Source organism: Coregonus clupeaformis, chromosome 23, assembly GCF_020615455.1.
Source record: "Coregonus clupeaformis isolate EN_2021a chromosome 23, ASM2061545v1, whole genome shotgun sequence".
Classification (NCBI taxonomy): Eukaryota; Metazoa; Chordata; class Actinopteri; order Salmoniformes; family Salmonidae; genus Coregonus; species Coregonus clupeaformis.
In genome coordinates this window covers 12,663,402-12,684,862 of record NC_059214.1, presented here as the reverse complement: position 1 = coordinate 12,684,862, position 21,461 = coordinate 12,663,402, and the positions used below count along the sequence as shown (strand labels likewise).

Sequence of the window (21,461 nt, the reverse complement as noted above, 5' to 3'; positions counted from 1 at the left end):
GAGGGGTGGTAGGGTTAGAAAGTAATAAAGGAAAATATATATTTTTAAAAGGATATGTGTATATATGTATATGTGTGTATGTATGTATGTATGTTTGTGTATGTATGTATTTATATGTGTATGTATGTATGTTTGTGTATGTATGTATATATATATATATTTGCAAAAAAATACATGGGGGATTGGAAGTGATGCAGACAATTACATTGATGCAAACAATTACAATGTATCTACACTTTTTTTTAAAAACAGAACAAAAATACACCAAGAGGAATGTTCCTTCATTCATTTCACACAACATCCAAACACCACAGAAATACACAGGCATATGCTATTAATACATGATAACGTATGCTATTTATGCTAAATGGATAACTAACATGTAATGCATCACAGAAATACATGGGATTTAGGTTGAAAATGTGTAACATATGCAATTCAAGCCAAATGTATAACTGACACATATAAAACAAACATGCTTAATTGGCGTAGAATATTTCTACACATCAAAGGGCTTGGGGATGTACTGTAGCATATCCAACTCCTCCAGAAACAACTTGTTGTTCCCAGGAGTTCCCTGTAAGTTTTAGCCTCCCTATACCTTGCTTAGCCAACAACTGTTTAAGCGCTAATCTGCTGCACTTGTTTATGTATCGGTAGCAGGTCAAGGGACACTTACCGCATCCGAGTCATCCCCTTCCTCTTCACACTGTCTTTCAGCGGCCCGAGGGTCTCCAATGACCCTCAGCTCCCCGATCACCCCCTATGAAGTAAAACACACAGGCACGCACACATACACAGGCACACACACATACACACACACACACACACACACACACACGCAGGTACACACACAGTTGTCAATACATGGCCTGTACACATGTCGGCATTCTTCTCCCCCATTAAGCCCACATGCGTCGGCCCTGCTCAATACAATTACAAACACATCACACATTATCTTCCCTCTGAAGTCCTGTGTCTTTAAACATACGTCCCTGATCTGTGTGGTGGTTTGTGGTGGGAAACCCCCTCTCGCGAGAGAAGCTGAGGGGTTTAATACAGCCGCCCCAGTGTTGAGAAATGAAATGGCCACCTGTGATATGACACTGTCATCCTCCGCGGTCCCAGACCATCAAACTCGCCACCACAATAGCCTCTTTCAATGACTCCCATTAACGGCATATTATCAAGTCAATCTAGGAGGCAAAAATGCGATTCAGGGGAATGTTTTAAACCAGTGGTCTCCAACGTTTTCTAGCATGAGAGCTAGTTTTAAAAAATGAAATGTCACGAGCTACTCATTTCTTTCTAGCTTTCAAATAGGCACATTCTTCTCTTCTCCCCTGCCACTCTTCCCCGGGTCCTTAGTGTACAAGAGAAAGTGGTGCACTATGTTTAATGTCAATATACCTAGTAAAATAATGGTTAATAAACAACTCTAAGGGGGGCCCTATAAAATCTGTCCCCCCCCCACCAAATAATGTTTTATATTTTCCCAAATTATGTTTCCGCCGCAAAATGTTTGTTTTGTTTTTCACTCTCAAAATTACAATTGTTCATAGAGAAAAAACGAAATTGGATGTTCTGAGTTCTGAGTCCATGTCAATGCTTAAATCTGATGAGAAGACAATTTTTTTAGGTCTGGAAGAAAACAAACAAATGTAGATATATTTGTGTAATTCCCCTTTATTTGCGCATCTGGCCCTTTAATTGCACATGTAGCGAGTGAGGAATGTGCGGATCTAGCGATATTGTGTTAGGTTTGGCTTTTTAAGACAATAGTGGCTAACTAGGGGTGGGATAATGTCAATGTTGCGTTGATTAGATAGTAGCTGGGAGCTGATACTTGTGAGAGTTGTTTATGACAGTTTGCGGTGGAAAACATGAAAAATGGCATGTACTTTCTGAATTGTTTGACGAGCTACTCATATGTGGGCTGTGAGTTACTGGTAGCTCGTGATCGACCTGTTGGGAGTCCCCTGTTTTAAACTGATAAAAGCTCTCTTAGCTATGAAGAGCTTCTCTTTCGCTGAATGCCCACAGTTGTGTTCACGAGCATTCAATGTCCCTAAGTAGCTATCAAAGACCTGTATTTTATTTATTTTATAATTATTGTTAGCCCATTTTCCATTATGAAGCTATCGCAAGTCTGTACACGATAACTGCCTTTTCATTTTCCACTGTTACTTCCGGTCCTGGAAGCAGGTGCTATCTTACCCTATCATGGTTGTATTACTTCGTCATTTATGTTTCTGAGTCTGTGTCAACGAACAATGTATAGCTTTAAAATGTTAAAACTATCAATAATGCCAATCTCATAGACTATCTAAATTTGACTTGAGTGGCTACATTCCTCTCAAAAGGTAATTCATTGTATCAGACCTGTACCTTCTGAGTACAGGCATAACGATTCAACTCTCTGCATTGAGTCTACAGATAATGCAAATCTTCATGACAACTGTCTGACATCGGCTATGCCTGGGGTCTGTGTAAACAACCATTGTTTGCCTCAGCTGTCTCTAACAACTGTCTTTAAAAAGAGGAAAAAATACACTATGCTCTGACATTTGGGAAAACCATTCTGTTTAAATCCCCTAATTTGGTCTTGCCAAGATAGGATAGACAGGCTGGGCTGTCTTAAACCCAAAGGAGCGCTATTTGGGACTTTACTCTGAGCATTCCGATTCCCTGATGTGTACTTTGCTTGAAGACGTGCCCAGCAAAATCAGACAACCGTGAGTAGGACTACAAACTTTGCATGGACATGAAATTAACCTTTGTCCCTCTCTTTTTCAATGTTTCTATCGCTCTAGTGTCAATAAGCACAAAAAGACAACTCCCTCACATTGAGTCCCTTTCACACGTTATTGCAATAAAATTATCATTGTTCCCTCTGACCATGTTTTACCTAAATCTTCCAATTATCTCAGTTTAGTCAGAGACAGGTTTTCTGACTGTCTAAATTTCAGACATCAAGTAAAACAATCCAATTACAATGCTGTGTGAGAAGTCATGAATCAGCACAGAAATATGTATGTTAGTGAAGCAATAAAAAAGGGGGATTCAATACTGCATTATTTGTCAAAAGGCATGTAAAATGTCTTTGTGTTTCAGTATGCTATACCTGTTCTCATTCTCGCATGATTGCATGGATTAAGATAGACTTTATCCCAGGCCATTCTCTAAATGTTACGTCTTAGCCTTTACAGATTTGAATGTATACTGAACAAAAATATAAAACGCAACATGTAAAGTGTTGGTCCCATGTTTCATGAGCTGAAATAAAAGATCCAAACATTTTCCCTTATGCACAAAAAGCTTATTTCTCTCAAATGCTGTGCACAAATTTGTTTACATCCCTGTTAGTGAGCATTTCTCCTTTGCCAAGATAATCCATCCACCTGACAGGTGCGGCATATCAAGAAGCTGATTAAACAGCAGGATAATTACACAGGTGCAACTTGTGCTGGGGACAATAAAAGGCCACTCTAAAATGTGCAGTTTTGTCACACAACACAATGCCACAGATGTGTCAAGTTTTGAGGGAGCGTGCAATTGGCATGCTGACTGGAGGAGTGGGGGAGGGGTGGCGGGGAAGGCCAGCTGGAGGTTATTGCTCCCCCACCAATTAAACTTCTGTGTTTCCCACTCAGAGAAGGGGGATGGTCGGGGTCAGACCACTTTTATGTTTTGATTTAAAGCAGGCCAATTGAGGGCAATCATATCATACAAATCATACACATCCGAATTTGGATGTGACCTGTAGGCGCCAGCCTCTGTAGAAGACCATTTTCCAGCCTAAGAACTACATGTACTTTGTTTTCAAGCATCTGAGATTATCTGTATAATGAAAAGCGCATTATGAAATATATATTATTATTATTATTGTAATATATTAGCCAGGCACGGCTGTTACCGTTTCACACACCTAACTCAGCTTGGCTAGGAGGGCATGCGCTCTCTTGTTCAAAACAGCAAACCTGATCGGTCTCATTTCTGATTCCACTTGCCCCTGACACTGCTATACACTGAGTGTACAAAACATTAAGAAAAACCCTCAGAACAGCCTCAATTTGGCGAGGCATGGACTCTACAAGGTGTCGAAAGCGTTCCACAGGGATGCTGGCCCATGTTGACTCCAATGCTTCCCACAGTCAAGTTGGCTGGATATCCTTTGGGTGGTGGACCATTCTTGATACACACGGGCAACTGTTGAGCATGAAAAACCCAGCAGCGTTGCAGTTCTTGACACAAACTGGTGCGCCTGGCACCTACTACCATACACCGTTCAAAGGCACTTCAATCTTTTGTCTTGCCCATTCACCCTCTGAATAGCACACATACACAATCCATGTCTCAATTGTCTCATGGCTTAAAAATCCTTCTTTAACCTGTCTCCTCCCCTTCATCTTCAAGTGGATTTAATAAGTGACATCAATAAGGGATCATAGCTTTCACCTGGATTCACCTGGTCAGTCTATGTCATGGAAAGAGCTGTTCTAATTGTTTTGTACACTCAGTGTATTTATGCAGTCGGAAATGTTATAAATATAGTAGGGCTTGAGATAAGTGTACATAAGTCAAAACTATGAACGAATCTTGGACTGCCTCGGACGTTCCGATTTCTGCTGAAGTTTGAGCCAAAATTGCGAACTACATTTCCTACTCATAACCTATTATTACGCCATAAGCTATTCAGGATAGGGGACTACAAATGTCGGACCTTAATTTGACCCATTTCTTCGCAGGAGGAAAATAATCCTGCAGCAGGAGGATTTGAATGAATATTCAATATTTAGTATCACCGCCAGGGGGCAGCTGGAAGCGGCTATACAACGCAGTACCGTACCTAGCGCTATGGTTTGGGGAAGGCTCTGCAAACCAACCGACCTCATTCCATCAAGTGTCATCAGATATTCTCACAGCTTGCTAGAGCATTGTGAACTGCCATAGTGCAGTGGTCTGAGCAGCACGCTTCGGCTCCGAGCATCACACGTTGGCACCTTGTATGAATGTAACTAACGTTGGTGTAACCTGCTGTTATTATTAAATGTGTTTCCTATTTATGTTATCCATTAAATAAAACTGTCTTTAAGTGGCTGCGGATCTGACTTTTTTGGGGATCAAATGGTTACTATGCAGATACTGCATGGATGTTTCACCGGTAAAACTTTAAAGATGCTTTATGCAGAAATCGCTCTGCCATTTCCTGGTTGCTAAAATTCTAATAGTTAGCCTAATTTCAGTTAATGTGACAAAAACATGAAAGTATACTGTAGAGAATCATTCATCGTTGTACCATCTAAACCGCTGTGAAATATATTTTCCATAACCAAAAATACTGTATTTTCAGTTGTTTGAAGCTGGGATGCAAACCCGAAAATAAAAGACACAAAAACTAAACTTCTTAGACTTGCTTTTAATGAGAATGACAGATCTATACCACACATTTCTATATGTATTTGGTCTGGTCGCCCAAAAAGTTACATATGCGGTGGTGTTTTGTCTTACAGTAGCGTTATACTATGCTATTATATTTGGTTCTGTTAGGTAGAATACTGTGATCATCATGTGATCTTGCAGACATTGATACAGCTTTGACCTAACTTTATTAAACAAGCACCATTTGTCTGAGTAGCCTGTTCTCTACGCATTGAGCATATGCGCAGAACGTGATCCTCACATGCGCAGAAGCTTCTGGAAGACTCTGGAATTTTTTGCCAAGCCGAAAAAGCCAGATCTGCAGCCACGGCCTAAAATAAAAGTCTGGTATGGTAATTTCTTATCAAGATCGGGGGTAAAATATTCTGGACTGTCCATATTTGAAATGTGTAACTAAATCTAGTAAAATCGGGTGGATTGAGTTATTTGTGCCATAAGGGCGTGGGCCGGAATCGAACCCACATCGACACGGTAGGCCTATATGTGCGCACTGAAGGCAGCGGCCCTAACCGCTAGACCAGGTTTGAACTACATTTTGACAGTTCAATCGTAACCTTGGGTTCACTAGAAACCTTATGATGTCCTCCAAATGAGCTCATCAACTCAGCCAGGGAAACACAAACAGTAGCCTATTATCGGTTCTCACACCATTCATTATGTGACTAACAGGTAGCCTACAGAATATGGACAAATATGGCCCCACTGCTCCGAATGACCCCCCCTGCCCCTTGCATGGAGAGAAAGAGAACTGCGGGTTTCACAAGGCTCATTAGAATTTCCTGAAGCGACAAAAGAGTGATCAAATTAAGATCCGTAATCTGTAAATTAAATATAAGACAGGGTTTGGGGTAGAACTGCATTTCAAGTCCTTCAAGTTGAAACACAACGGCCCCTGCTATCAAAAGGTACAGTAATAGCATGATACATACCAGGAACTTATTGGGATCGGCCCCTCCGGCTTGGCCCACGAACACCCCGGCTCCAGCCTCCAGCTCCATCTCGTCTGGGGACCTCTCGAAGCGCACCACCTGGGGCTGGTCGTCGCAGTTGATGTAGAAGGTGACCTTGTCATCCAGCACGGAGATGGAGAAGCGGTTCCACTGGTCAGCCAGATTGTGCACGGGGAAGGTGGCAGCCACGTACGACTCCTTTGAGTCGGGCTCCGTATAGAAGAAGATTACGTTCTGCCTGTTCGCCTTCACGGGCGACAGCTTGACACCCACATACATGATCTGCTGCGAGGGGTCCGTGACCGAGAAGATAACGCCACCCTTGGTGGACTGGGGCTTCAGGTTGAAGAGGAGGGAGAAGTCCCGGTAGAAGGGGCTGGGAAGATGGGCGCGTGCCAGCTGGCCCGTGTTAGCATCGGGACCGAACACGTAGCCGGGGCTGTTGTCGGGGCCATAGATCTTGGTGATCTCGTCCGGGGGAGGGTCCCCGATCAGCTGCAGGAGGGAGACGCCGCTCTCATCTACAGGAGAGAAACAGGAAGTTAGTACACAGCACACCTGAAACACCGATGACGGGGTAGACTGCATTGCGGGAATGGATTAGAAAGATCTATTAGTCTGTTGGGGTTTGACACAGTGAGTTTAGGTCTGCGGGGGAAAAGCAGACTGACAACACTTTCTTAGTAGTATTTTGGGAGTCTTTTTGTAGGGAAGGGGGCAGGAATTTTAGATGTGCGTCATTAAACTCAGTGTCCGGTGGTACTTGAAGAGCTGCATTAACGTGACGATAGATCAATGATTCCTGACCTAATATTTGAGAGAAATATGACCTGACATGAGAAACTGCATTGGACTTCTGTCACAACTCCAAATGAGAATGGAAATGAGATATCAGGTAAACATTACAAACAAATCAATTACAGTGAGGGAAAAAAGTATTTGATCCCCTGCTGATTTTGTACGTTTGCCCACTGACAAAGACATGATCAGTCTATAATTTTAATGGTAGGTTTATTTGAACAGTGAGAGACAGAATAACAACAAAAAAATCCATAAAAACGCATGTTAAAAATTGATTTGCATTTTAATGAGGGAAATAAGTATTTGACCCCTCTGCAAAACATGACTTAGTACTTGGTGGCAAAACCCTTGTTGGCAATCACAGAGGTCAGACGTTTCTTGTAGTTGGCCACCAGGTTTGCACACATCTCAGGAGGGATTTTGTCCCACTCCTCTTTGCAGATCTTCTCCAAGTCATTAATGTTTTGAGGCTGGCGTTTGGCAACTCGAACCTTCAGCTCCCTCCACAGATTTTCTATGGGATTAAGGTCTGGAGACTGGCAAGGCCACTCCAGGACCTTAATGTGCTTCTTCTTGAGCCACTCCTTTGTTGCCTTGGCCGTGTGTTTTGGGTCATTGTCATGCTGGAATACCCATCCACGACCCATTTTCAATGCCCTGGCTGAGGGAAGGAGATTCTCACCCAAGATTTGACGGTACATGGCCCCGTCCATCGTCCCTTTGATGCGGTGAAGTTGTCCTGTCCCCTTAGCAGAAAAACACCCCCGAAGCATAATGTTTCCACCTCCATGTTAGACGGTGGGGATGGTGTTCTTGGGGTCATAGGCAGCATTCGTCCTCCTCCAAACATGGCGAGTTGAGTTGATGCCAAAGAGCTCGATTTTGGTCTCATCTGACCACAACACTTTCACCCAGTTCTCCTCTGAATCATTCAGATGTTCATTGGCAAACTTCAGACGGGCCTGTATATGTGCTTTCTTGAGCAGGGGGACCTTGCGGGCGCTGCAGAATTTCAGTCCTTCACGGCGTAGTGTGTTACCAATTGTTTTCTTGATGACTATGGTCCCAGCTGCCTTGAGATCATTGACAAGATCCTCCCGTGTAGTTCTGGGCTGACTCCTCACCATTCTCATGATCATTGCAACTCCACGAGGTGAGATCTTGCATGGAGCCCCAGGCAGAGGAAGATTGACAGTTCTTTTGTGTTTCTTCCATTTGCGAAAAATCGCACCAACTGTTGTCACCTTCTCACCAAGCTGCTTGGCGATGGTCTTGTAGCCCATTCCAGCCTTGTGTAGGTCTACAATATTGTCCCTGACATCCTTGGAGAGCTCTTTGGTCAAGGCCATGGTGGAGAGTTTGGTATCTGATTGATTGATTGCTTCTGTGGACAGGTGTCTTTTATACAGGTAACAAACTGAGATTAGGAGCACTCCCTTTAAGAGTGTGCTCCTAATCTCAGCTCATTACCTGTATAAAAGACACCTGGGAGCCAGAAATCTTTCTGATTGAGAGGGGGTCAAATTCTTATTTCCCTCATTAAAATGCAAATTAATTTATAACATTTTTGACATGCGTTTTTCTGGATTTTTTTGTTGTTATTCTGTCTCTCACTGTTCAAATTAACCTACCATTAAAATTATAGACTGATCATTTCTTTGTCAGTGGGCAAACGTACAAAATCAGCAGGGGATCAAATACTTTTTTCCCTCACTGTATATGGATGAAGTTAATTGCAACCGATACACAGCCCAACAATTGTTTTTACTAGAATATTTTGTAAAGCTAAAACATTCACTATAATGGGGGCATTTCTCAAAGGACCCAATTCAAACAAGCCAAGTCCTATTGCCTGCCTAAAATGGAGTGGGTTATAAAAACTAACATCAACTTTGACATATCCAAAAAAGGCTGGGGAGACCACTTATCCTGGGACCTATAAGAACCTAATTCTCTTGCACAAATATAGGAGGTACTTTAGCCAAAGCCCCCTGTGAATACATGACGATTTTTCCTCTAAAGAGCTGAAGTGAGGGCAGACTTCCCTCACTAACATGGGATAAGGGGAATTCCATGCTAGCCAGTCTCAGATTATTATTATTTTTTTTTTACATGGACTCAGTATAGTGATCCCATACTTATTTTGTGATCAAACAACAGCATTTCAAATAGATCCAATGACTGACTGTATGCAATAGTGCAAGGCACAACCTTGTTATGTTGTCTGTATAACTTTGAGGTAACTCTTTAGTATTTTACATAGCTAATCAGAAAACAGGAAGTCTGATGGGAAAAGCTTATAAAACTAGTCTATTCAAACAAGTGACTGCGAAAAATGTTCTGAAATGGGAATCACTCTCACACAATCACATTTTGGAAAAGAGTGACTAAAAAAGTGAGGATGACTATCTTTCATTGTACCGAAAAATGAAATAAGAGTTAATTAACACTGTATGTTTCAGTTAGAGCAGATGCACTTCAAGTACTGAAAACACTTCCTGAGACCATTGAGGCCTTATGAAACAGATTCTAGTTCCGTACAAGTGGGTACAGATGTGGTCTAAACCATATGCTTATGACACATCACAATAAAGAATTAGGATTTCACAAAGAAACATAAGACTAAGGGCAAATCAGCATGTATTTGTGTAAAGAGTAGAACATAATTATGCACTGTATACTCTGCATAAGGATCAATTCTGAGAATGAATACATAAATGATGAGACATTTCTCAAATTCCATCAATTCCTGAATTGAATGAAAATAATGAATTCATTCATTTTATGGAATTTATGTAATGAAATTCCTGACTTCTCCCCAAAACCTTCAGCACACACACCAGTTCCCCTTTATTTCGGTGACATCTGTTAAACGTCATCACGTCAGGGCTACAGCTGGGTTCCCCAAATATCTACGCTCCCTCTTCCGTCACCCCGGGTCAGTGCATACATTTTTGGGAAATAAACAGAACACAAAGATCTTGTGATTCGTAGCGAGTAAATGTTATTCTATCGCATGCTGATCATCAAACAATCTTGCTCAAGTAGTCTACTTCATCATAATTCTAATTCAAAATATAAAACAATATATGTTTATAGATATTGAACATTATGGGAGACAAAGATCCTATCTGTCAAGGCTAAATAAGGAACTTCAAATGGGAAGTAATGCAAACAAGTTTGTTTGATCATCTCAAAATTGCTGCTTTGGAGTATCAACTGATGTTTCTTGTCTCCTTTACAAAACATTCTTTGAGCACCTTCAGATGACTGATAAATACGTTCTATCAGTCATCATTACACAAGGTTCAAAGTCCAACTGATGAGCTATGGGAAGTGTAGGCTTTTAGGGCCTGCAGGTGGTTAGGTTGAAAGTTAAAACATATGAGGTAGTCTACTTAATCCAATGGCTGTAGTCCTGTCGCAGCTCTTTGTAGAATAAAAACAAAGCTATGGAAGAGCACTCCTATAAACACAATATAAAAAAAGGTGTGTTGCATATTATGGTCTGAAATAACAGGAGCCCCTATTGCATTGTCAATCCATCAATGCCAGAGAGATTAGAACATAATTTGACCCAATTGAAGAAAAAGCCAAACAACTCATGTGTCATGTTCTGTTCTTCAACACAGGAAGACACCAATGTGTGCATATAAACACTAACAGTGGATCTAAAAGTTTAGCATGCATGCTAGGACTTAGAAAATATATTACTCAACTGAGCAAACATATGACCCTAAATAGGACTAGGCATTTGTTGCTGCAAGTGAGGGCCCCAATCAAATCACCAGAGGTAGTTGTCCATGACTGTTGCCCTGTTGACAGAAAACAATACATCTTCATTTGCACAGCCCCACAAGATGTGAGAATATAACGCCCCGAGGGGCCACAGGCGGGCAAGCCTGCGCTTACAGGTCGACACAGGAACCCCCTCACTTTCTCTGCCTGTTCTCAATGGGAAAAAGTCTGGTGGGGAGTGGGCCGGCATCTGGAGGCTTGCTGGCATCAGAATCCTAGTCACCATCTCTTGCGGTTGTGCCCTTGAGCAAGGCAAGGCAAAACTGCTGCAGAGGCGTCACACTGTGGCTGAGCCTGTGCTCCAACCCCTCCATCTCATGGGGGGTTGGGTTAAAGCAAAAAGACAAAGATCTGTGTCCTGTGACCATAGACACGAAAGCAATCTTCTCTTTTTTAAATAGCCGCTTCTGCAGCAGTTCTTCAAGGGGCTCTCAGTCTGAGATCATAGCATTCCTTCTGTAGCAGTAGTGTAGTGGAGGGTAAGCTCAGTTTACCCACTTTTTTTTTGTTGCAATGAAAGTATAGGGAGAGTTACTTTTTCACCGCGACCGGTGATCAGAGGATACCCACCAATTTGTTTACCACTGCATCACTGTTCTGGAGGGAAACGTTCAGCCTCTCCACCTTCCTATTACAATTTCCTCATTCTCCTATGATGCGGTCATCGGATATTTAGATGCACCTTGCCAACCCTACAGCACATGTCCTCCTCTTCCTGGCATCGTCGGGAGCCGAACCGTGTGCTCCCACATCATTTCGAGTTTTCCGAACACAAGCCCCCTCATTATGGAACAGCTCATTATGCATTGCCGACCAGATGTGCACTATCAGTGTTTTCCATTAGCCACTTCATATTAACTGAGTTACTTTTAATTTAAAAGTTTCAATTCGCTAGTATGTCGAGCCCTCTCCCGCTAGAATGAACGATATGCATATTCTAGCGATCTATTGATAGGATAGGCACCTGTCAGTCACAAATTGAGCAATGACAGCGAAATGCAGCATAAAGGAAGAGAATAAGCGAGAGGTTTCACACTCTCCTAAATCTGTCCAGAACTAGCCCAATGCGTTTCTATGGGCTTATTTTGGACCTAAGCATGTCGCCTTTGGGACAACAACTCCCACTTGTTAGGGAGGAGACATTAGCATCTTCTCATTATATAGGCCTACAGTTCTCCGGTTGCGGTTGAATTTCTTTACAGGGAGGAGGGAGGGAGGGAGAGAGAGAACATGACGCTCGTGAATTTGCACGTCCCATGTAATGTAAGTGGTAAAGATGAGTCGAAATCCAATAGCCTAATTATTGTTTTCTGACACATGTATTTATTTTCATTTGCATATTTCCAGTGGCGACCCGTCATTCAGGGCAGGTGGGGCAGAGCCCTCCATGTTTTGAGCCACACATTTTTAGCTACAAAAAAACAAAAACAACATTGGGGGGGGCTTGCATGTTTTGCATGCTATTTTAGCATTAATACGTGTCACATATCAGTTTTCAAACATTATATATATATATATATATATATATATCTCGAGTTAATAAAGCCACATACAAACATGGTCTCTTGTTTGCATTTTTGAGTAAGGCAGCTCCAAAATGCAGGTGTTTCAGCCTAGCTCAGTGCTTTCTGTGGCAAATCCTTTCTAACCCTTGTCATATGAAGAGAAATAATGAAGAGAAATTATGGATAAAATGTATCGGTGCTCATCGGCCATTGGACATGAATATTACACAACAAGTTGAAAATCGCAAATTTAACAATGAGTGGTTTGGAAGGAATCAGTGGCTAACTGCAAGCATTGCAAAGCAATCACTAGTCTGCTATTCAGTGGCGTGGCTGTGTGGTCCCAAGTATGGGATTAAGGGTCTCTTTTCCAAGCTTAAAATTATAAACATTCAACATTGGCCATGCTGTCAATGAAGCATGATTTGTGCCGCGCTCAAAACAACTTAACTCGGAACTGCGAAATCTGACTTCAGTGAGTTCAAGACAACTGGGAACTCGGGAAAAACGAGCTCCGACTGGGAAAATAAGTTTTGAACGGTCATCCAACTTGGAACTTGGGCCTCTTTCTAGATCTACGACCTGAAGATCACTGTCATCATGATTCGACCACGTTTTTTTCAGAGTTCCCAGTTGTCTTGAAAGCACCATAAATCCAGAGAATGCCAGACTTTGACGACAAGGTTTGATGACAAAATTTGCCCATGAAGGACCGCTGCACCACCTTTCTGTTCAAGTGAGCACAGCACAACAAGGTGTCCAAAAATGTATTGTATGCTGCTGCATAAATTATGTAATATGCCAGGGAGATATGTATACTGTAGCTAAGAAAGTAATACTAAGTGTATGTTGTGTAGTAAGCTGTTAGTAGCCCATGTGCCACACCCTAATAATTTGGTCTATTTTCCCCATTTAATTTTGCCTACTGTTCTGACTTGGTGGTGCACATGTAGCCTATAACCTGTTTTAGAGAAATGTAATCATTGAATATTGTAAGAGCTTTCATTATCTGCTTATATGCCCCCTTTATTTATCCTACGGTTCTGACTTGGTGTACAGGGAGAACACTGTAAGAACGGCCCATGTTCTGAATTCTGTCGTTGTACATTCCAAAAGTGCTGAACAAATAGTGATATTGACTAGCTCGCCCATTAATGTCTTAATCGAAATTACGGATTGCCTCTTATCCGCTTGTCGTCCCCTTATGCCATAGTTTGTACATCTCAATTGTCAGTAGAAACCAAACATTTATTTAAGTAAGTCAGCCATATCAGCTATATATTTTTTAAAGGCAGTAAATGAGGCTGAATTAACTGTTTCGCTGCCAGACGAGGCTCCGCTGATAGACAGGTGTAGCAGTGGTAAGGTGTTGGGACTCTGCTGTTGGGACAGCTATATGTAGGCTCTAACAGTTTGTGGGCACCGTTTGTCACCATTATAGTGCAATTCATGTATTGTTTAGTGTTGTGTTGGGTAGTGGCTAAAATTGCCACTGAGTGTTTCACATCGCCAGTCATGCAGAGTCGTGGCGCCAAGTAGGCTATTTACTGGGCGTTGATTGACAACTGAACAGCAAGTGTTGACTAGTTTATAAAAGGTGTGGAACTGACTGAATAAAGTCGATCTCCTATATCCCTTTGCCATTCATAAATCATGGCTTGCCATACAGTGACGCTAAAGTGAGTTACTCGTCTAATCAGTCAGTGAGTGTAGCCTACCGAATCGCATCGGAGAGCTGTTCATTTGGCTCCCTAATTTGCATAGGCTACTGTCAGGCCTAGGCTTTTTGGCGATTATCTGCAGATAAATTATGAAAACATTCTATGAAGATGGTGAATCATCACTGCAGGAACAATTGGTAGTGGAGAGACTCATTGTGATCCAAATATTATAATTTGGGTCATCACGGAATCCAAGCATTAAAACGGAATTCAACAATAGGCTATTCAAAAATGTCCCCTTAGTAGGTCAATACATTTTTGAACAGAATGCATCAGTGATTTTTATTTCCTGCAACTTTCTGAAGAGGCAAGGAGAACGCCTCTGTCTGTGTGTGCAGTGCGCACCTCTACCCCTTTGTGTAGCCGTTAGCGATGATGCTAATGAAAACCGTCTTCTGGTAGATGGAAAGGCTTTCCCAAAAACGTTCTCAATTAAATGTTGTTAACTTCAAAGTAGCCTATGCTTCCCTGGCAGAATGACATCATGATTATTTTAAACAACCCAGTGGGTATTTGTTTAGCAAACTCTACCATCACGTGCGCTACAAAAACACCACTAAAAGAAGCGTCTTGCTACGTGCACACTTGAATGAAAGGTTAACTACACCCAAAAATCAACATTTCTCAGATATTTCCCAGACCTCAAAAATGGTCTCCTGATATGGTTTAAGGGTTGTTGACTTACAACATCCAAGTATGATTGAGAGCGAAAACCTGAAAAAATGATCTTTCAAGATAATGTGGGCTACTTACTTCATTTTTTATTTGTAATATAATACTTAATTTGAAGAACAAACATTGGGGCAATTCCTATCTTGCAGTAAAACTGTAAATGAGACTTCAATCTCAAGATAAGACTGGTTAAATGTTAAAAAATGTTTAATATGTTCTCTTACTTAGAAAATAGTCCTGATCATATAGGCCTAGACAATGTCCAAAACAACCAACAACACACATTTTCAGTTATTTAAATTGGCTACTCTATGTACTTGTGTAAAACACTGCTTTATGATCTAGTTTTACCCTGGCCATCTGAAGAAGGGTTTGTTCCATTGTCCCTAAAATGACCTTTGTTGCTCAGGATACTGACAGGCTCTGTCGTAGCCGGCCGCGACGGGGAGACCCATGGGGCGGCGCACAATTGGCCCATGTTTAAATCATCCTAAAGTGTCTAAAATTGATTGTGTAACTCAATTATGTTACTTATAGATGATTTGGATATGATGCGCGAAAATGCTAGTCTAGGTATCATTGACTTGCATTGAATTTGTGCCACAAATGCAAAAAAATTGCATTTGAAACAGTGGCCATGTAAACACAACCAAAGCATGGGTTGCTGTCATACCTTGTCCATAGACTGCTTACAGGATAAGGAAACTCGTCACTGGGTTCATCAGGAAGTGCATAGAAGTTGTTGTTGCTATAGTGATGATCAGAACATATCTAAACCAAAAACTGGATAGATTGCAGCATTCATGCAAAACTGAAAGCGCGAATCACTGCATTTAAGACACGGCAAGGAACATGGACGAGTACAATCAGACCAGCTATGACCTACGTAAGGCAATCAAAGAGGTGAAACGATAGTACAGGGACAAAGTGTAGTCGCAATTCAACAGCTCGGACATGAGACGCATGTGGCAGGGACTCCAGACAATCATGGAGTATAAAGGGGAAACCAGCCACTTCACCGACATGATGCTTCACGCCCAGATAAGCTTAACACCTTCTTCCCCCGGTTCGAGAAGAATAACACCGAGCTGCCGACGTGGGCCCCTGCTGCTCATGAGGACTGTGGGCTCCTGATCTCCGTGGCTGACTTGAGTAAGACTTTCAAGCATGTAAACCCTAGCAAAGCTTCCCTCAGAGCATGCACTGACCAGCTGGCTGAAGTGTTTACGGACATATTCAATCTCTACCTATCCCAGTCTGTTGTCCCCACTTGCTTCAAGATGTCCACCAATGTTCCGGTACCCAAGCATGCGAAGGTAACTGAACTAAATGACTATCACCTCGTAGCACTCACTTGTGTCATCATGAAGTGCTTTGAGAGGCTACTCAAGGATTATATCACCTCCACCTCACCCACCCTCGACCCACTACAATTTGCATACTGCCCCAACAGATCCACAGATGACGCAATAGCCACTGCACTGCACCCCGCCCTATCCCACCTGGACAAGAGGAATGCCTATGTGAGAATGCTGTTCATCGACTACAGATCGGCTTTCAAGGCCAAGAAGATCATCAAGGACCTCAGCCACCCGAGCCACAGCCTGTTCACCCTGCTACCATCTAGCAGACGGAGACAGTACAGGTGCATCAAAGCCGGGACGGAGAGACTGAAAAACAGCTTCTATCTCCAGGCCATCAGACTGTTGAACAGCCATCATTAGCCGGCCACCGCCCAGTACTCTGCCCCTTAGAGACTGCTGCCCCATGTATATACTGTAGAGACATAGAACACTGGTCACTTTAACAATGTTTACATACTGTTTTACCCACTTACCCAATTCTCGTCATAGCTCATCCTATATTACCACTGTAAAAAACGTTTTCTATTCATATACTGTCTATACACACCATTTATACACTGAGTGTACAAAACATTAGGAGCTCTTTCGATGACAGTCTGATCAGGCGAATCCGGGTGAAAGCTATGATCCCTTATCGATGTCACCTGTTAAATCCACTTCAATTAGTGTAGATGAAGGGGAGGAGACAGGTTAAATAATAATTTTTAAGCCTTGAGACAATTGAAACATGCATTGCATATGTGTGACATTCAGAGGGTGAATGGACAAGACAAAAGATTTAAGTGCCTTTGAATGAGGTATGGTAGTAGGTGCCAGGCGCACCGGTTTGAGTGTGTCAAGAACTGCAACGCTGCTGGGTTTTTCACCCTCAACAGTTTCCTTTGTGTATCAAGAATTGTCCACCACCCGAAGGACATCCAGCCAACTTGACACAACTGTGGGAAGCATTGGAGTCAACATGGGCCAGCATCCTTGTGGAACACTTTTGACACCTTGTAGTCCATGCCCCGATGAATTGAGGCTGTTCTGAGGGAAAAAGGGGGTGCAGCTCAATATTAGCAAGGTGTTCCTAATGTTTTTGTACACTCAGTATATATTTATATTCCAGACTCTGACATTGCTCTTTCTGATATTGCTCGCTCTGATATTTCTTAATTTCTTGTTTTTTACTTTGGGATTATGTGTGTATTGTTATTGTATTGCTAGATATTTACTGCACTGTTGGAGCTAGAAACATAAGCATTTAGCTGCACCTGCGATAACATCTGCAAATCAGTGAACGCGACTAATAAATCCTGCACATACGCAAATATGTCTATCTTTAGCCACAGCAAATTGGGTCACCAGAAAATGCAGAACCATAGGCATGCCGATAAATATATCGGGTTACCCGACCAAAGACATTACACACTCTTAAAAAGATGATCTTCTCCATGAGAACATTGCATCATATCAGTGTTTGCCTCTCTAGAGCAAATAATCTCATATGCAAAGTTGTAAAAAGAACACTAGCACAGATAGTCCGACATCAAGCCATCCTCAAAACTCGTCCTAAAATTAGGCTTAATAGAAGCTCCACCTGAAGACAGAGGTAAAACTAAAGCCACTAGGAAGATGAGACAGGAGACACTACCTCCAGCTGTGCAGTTTGCAGGTAACGTGATACCGTTCAAGTAGACTACCTGTAATCTCTACAGAGCAACGAAAAAACACAACGCTTTGAGGATAAGGCAAAATACATTCTTAAAAAATGGACATTGTGAAATGTTGCAGAGTCCATCTTTAACATAATCTCACACTCCAATGTTCCTAATTATTTAAACTCAGAAATGGACAACATGGGAATATCAGCACGGTAGAATTCAATGTCTATAGTTAATTATTACATGTTCTATGTTTGAGCTGATTTTGAAAGCAATAGTCGAATTGAACACATTATTGGCATTGTTGAATTTGATTTTCATAACAAGCTAGGACTGATGGTTTGGTTAGCTACACTAGAAAGTCTGTTTGTTTGGTTGCCGAGGGAACTAAAATAAGCTATCTAGTAAACTTGCTAGCTACTTCAGTGGATGTAACACATTTCTACCCACAAAGGAACATTTCTAGTGGCAAATGTGTTAAACTATGGATTTCAACCATCAATCCATAGCTGAGAGTCAGCCTGTAGTGTCTAAGGGAGCAGTATGTGGATGAGTGCTACCAGATGGTGTTTGAGTGGGATGAGGGTTTCGGTCTCGACTAAGATGATAGGCTGTGACGGATATTAGAGTTGTAGCTTGAGGCAACTTGAACAAGTAATGACGATTCATGTATTTTTTTTTTATTGCACAATTTGAATCCCTTCACAGCCTCAGAGGATCTAGATAGTTTTTCTAACCTCTCTGGATTAAAACCAAATTATGATAAGTGCACCATATTACATACTGTATCGCTAAAAAAATACAACTTTTAATTTACCGTGTAGTTTACCAATAATATGGTCTCATGGTGAAGTGGACATACTCTGATTCATATCCCGAAAGAAAGAAATTGTCACTACAATATATTTTAATAGAAAGTCAGCAAAAATAGATAAGATCTTGCTACCAAGGAAAGGACAATCCCTGTCTATTTGTGGAAAAATCACCCTGATTAACTCTTTAGTCATATCCCAGTTTACCTATTTACAGCCCTGCCTACACCTAACAACTTGTTTTTTTGAAGATTATATGAGCAAAAAGTATTCCACTTTATTTGGAATGGCAAGCCAGATAAAATTAAATGGGTCTATTTAAATAATGAAATGATTAAATATGAAAGCATAGGTCCTCGCACTAAAGGCTTCAGTCATACAAAAGCTATACTATACTTAATCCGAACTGGTTCTCTAGCAGATTAGTAAGAATGGCTCACCCAGTGTTCAAGAATGACCTTTTTCCCTTTATTCAGATTACCACCTCTCACTTTCGGTTATTTGAAAATGAAATAATCTCCAAAATAAATAAAACAAACATAGAAAGCTGGTTCCAATTTCAGTTTAATGCACTAGAAAAGACAGAACAAATATTACAACAGATATTATGGTTAAACTCAAATATACTAATTGATAAAAAATGTTTTAAGAAATTGTATAATCTTTGTATATTATATCATAAATAGAACTGGTGGAGATATATCACACATGCATTTAACAAAAATATGGAAATGTCTGCTCTATCCAAAATTACAACCAACTGACTGCAGAAAAAAATGGAGGAGGCAAGTGGAAGGGGGAGAAGGTAAGGAACTTGTATGTCGGCCCTGAATTAAAAGACCAAAACTGGTTAAAGAAAATTGTGATAAATAAAAAAGTATACCAGTTTCATTTCAGGACCAAAATTGACAGCTGCGCCATACAGGTTGCAAAATAGTTGGGAAGAGATTTTCGATGTACAGATTCCACGGTTTATTAACTGATATGCAAAACGACACGCTGTACTCAAATTATACAAAATTATTGCAACTAAAATAATTGTTATATACAGTATACAACCATCCCTGCTCTGCAGATTTTGCTGTGACGAGACAATCATTAGATCACTTGTTTCGGTACTGCCCTTATGTAGCTTGTTTTTGGTCACAGGTTTAGGATTGGCTGAAGAATTGCAACATTTACCTGGAGCTAACTCTGGAAATAGCACTGCTGGGTGACTTGAAAAGCCAAAATGTTTATCTTTCATTTACAATCTGTAGAAACTATGAGATTAGAAAGGTTCAGAGCTTTTGTGAAACATCACAGCACAATTGAAAAATATATGGCAATTAAAAATCAAAACTGGATGGTTTTCAGATATATATGGGAAGGGTTGAGAGTAGCTGAAGGGTAAAAACAAATACCAAAAAAAAAACCCAGATGTAAAATATACTGTGTCCGTAAAATGTATATGTGACCGACCGCCTCGATTCGGTATTATGTAGCAAAATTTGAAATTGTGTTTTTTACATTGAATAAAAGTAGAGACTCAGAGCTACACTGCAATTGAGGAACAATGGGAAAGTAATTCTGCTTTGAAAGTTGATAAACTTGTAACCCCACCTTTGAGGAAATGACCCTTGAACGTTTTGGTACACCTACTGGAGAGCTCTTCTTTGTCTATACCCATTCAGCATCATTCACACCCTCCTAAGTCTTAGCCCCACCCATCTCTTTAAGGATTCACATGTGAGGCCATGTGGTAAACACAAGGAAAACACACGCTATATCAAATTAAATGTATTTGTCACATGCACAGGATACAGAAGGTGTAAACGGTACAGTGAAGTGGTTACTTGCATAGCAGCAATAACAAAAACAGAAAGTGATCAGATAAAAATATTTCATAAATATATGTTATCGTTATTAGATGACGCTTAGTCGACAAACTTGTCTAAATTGATGGATCATGTGAAGGAAATGCTATAACCACCCCCCAGCCACATCTAGCTAAGTGGATGGGTCACTATTGTCTAGACATGTACACATGTTAATGAAATACAATAGATGGCCGTAATCACCCCCAGACACACCTTGCTAACTTGATGGGTCATGTAATAATCTGTCTGAAGTGTCTTGTTTAGACATGTAGCTAGCTAGCTAAAAAAATGAACCGGCATAATCACAACTAATACTACTACCAATACAAACATTATCATAGCTGTAGTATGAATCTGCAGGTAGCTAAAGCGAACAAACTAGGTTCAACGTTAGCTAGCTAACATTATGTTATACCTAGCAATGCAAATTGATTTCTGAGTCTAATAATATTACTACACAGATCATACAAAATGTTAGCTAGTGAGCCAGCAACCTAACGTTTGCTAGCTAACTAACAGCACACTTTAACTTGCAATGAAAATGACTTTCTGATAAAATTTGAAACTTCTTTCTGAAAATGTAGCTAGACTATGACCCGCATACACGGATGAATACTTCATGGCAGACTGGAACCATTTAACTCTGTTTTGTTTGTAGCTACATCTTGTTTGGCCAGCGTTGCGTCAAGTCACTCTGGTTCACACTGACCGTGGCGTGTGCAGAAAGTAACCCATCACTTTTTCCAACAGATCTGTCGATAACACCTGCTAAATTCATGGCATCAATGTGGTTGAGAAAAGTCACATAACTTTTGTAGTTCTTGATGGCTAACGGTGTATCTTTCAAAAATGGTGCGGTAGAAAGGACTGTCAACTCATACTGAACAGCTCATG

The 21,461-nt window shown here is 41.1% G+C and overlaps 1 protein-coding gene across 4 annotated transcripts in view; it reads right to left on the bottom strand.

Annotated features, from left to right (window-relative positions):
* The window catches only part of LOC121536085 (collagen alpha-1(XVIII) chain), a 178,093-nt gene that overhangs the window by 56,005 nt on the left and 100,627 nt on the right, over window positions 1-21,461 (bottom strand). For all 4 annotated transcript variants that reach the window (XM_045206536.1, XM_045206533.1, XM_045206534.1 and 1 more), the window contains 2 exons: window positions 6,372-6,913; window positions 680-763 (listed from right to left, as the gene is read on the bottom strand). In XM_045206536.1, the coding sequence (XP_045062471.1) occupies window positions 680-763; window positions 6,372-6,913 (626 nt within the window). The remainder of the gene's footprint in view (window positions 1-679; window positions 764-6,371; window positions 6,914-21,461) is intronic.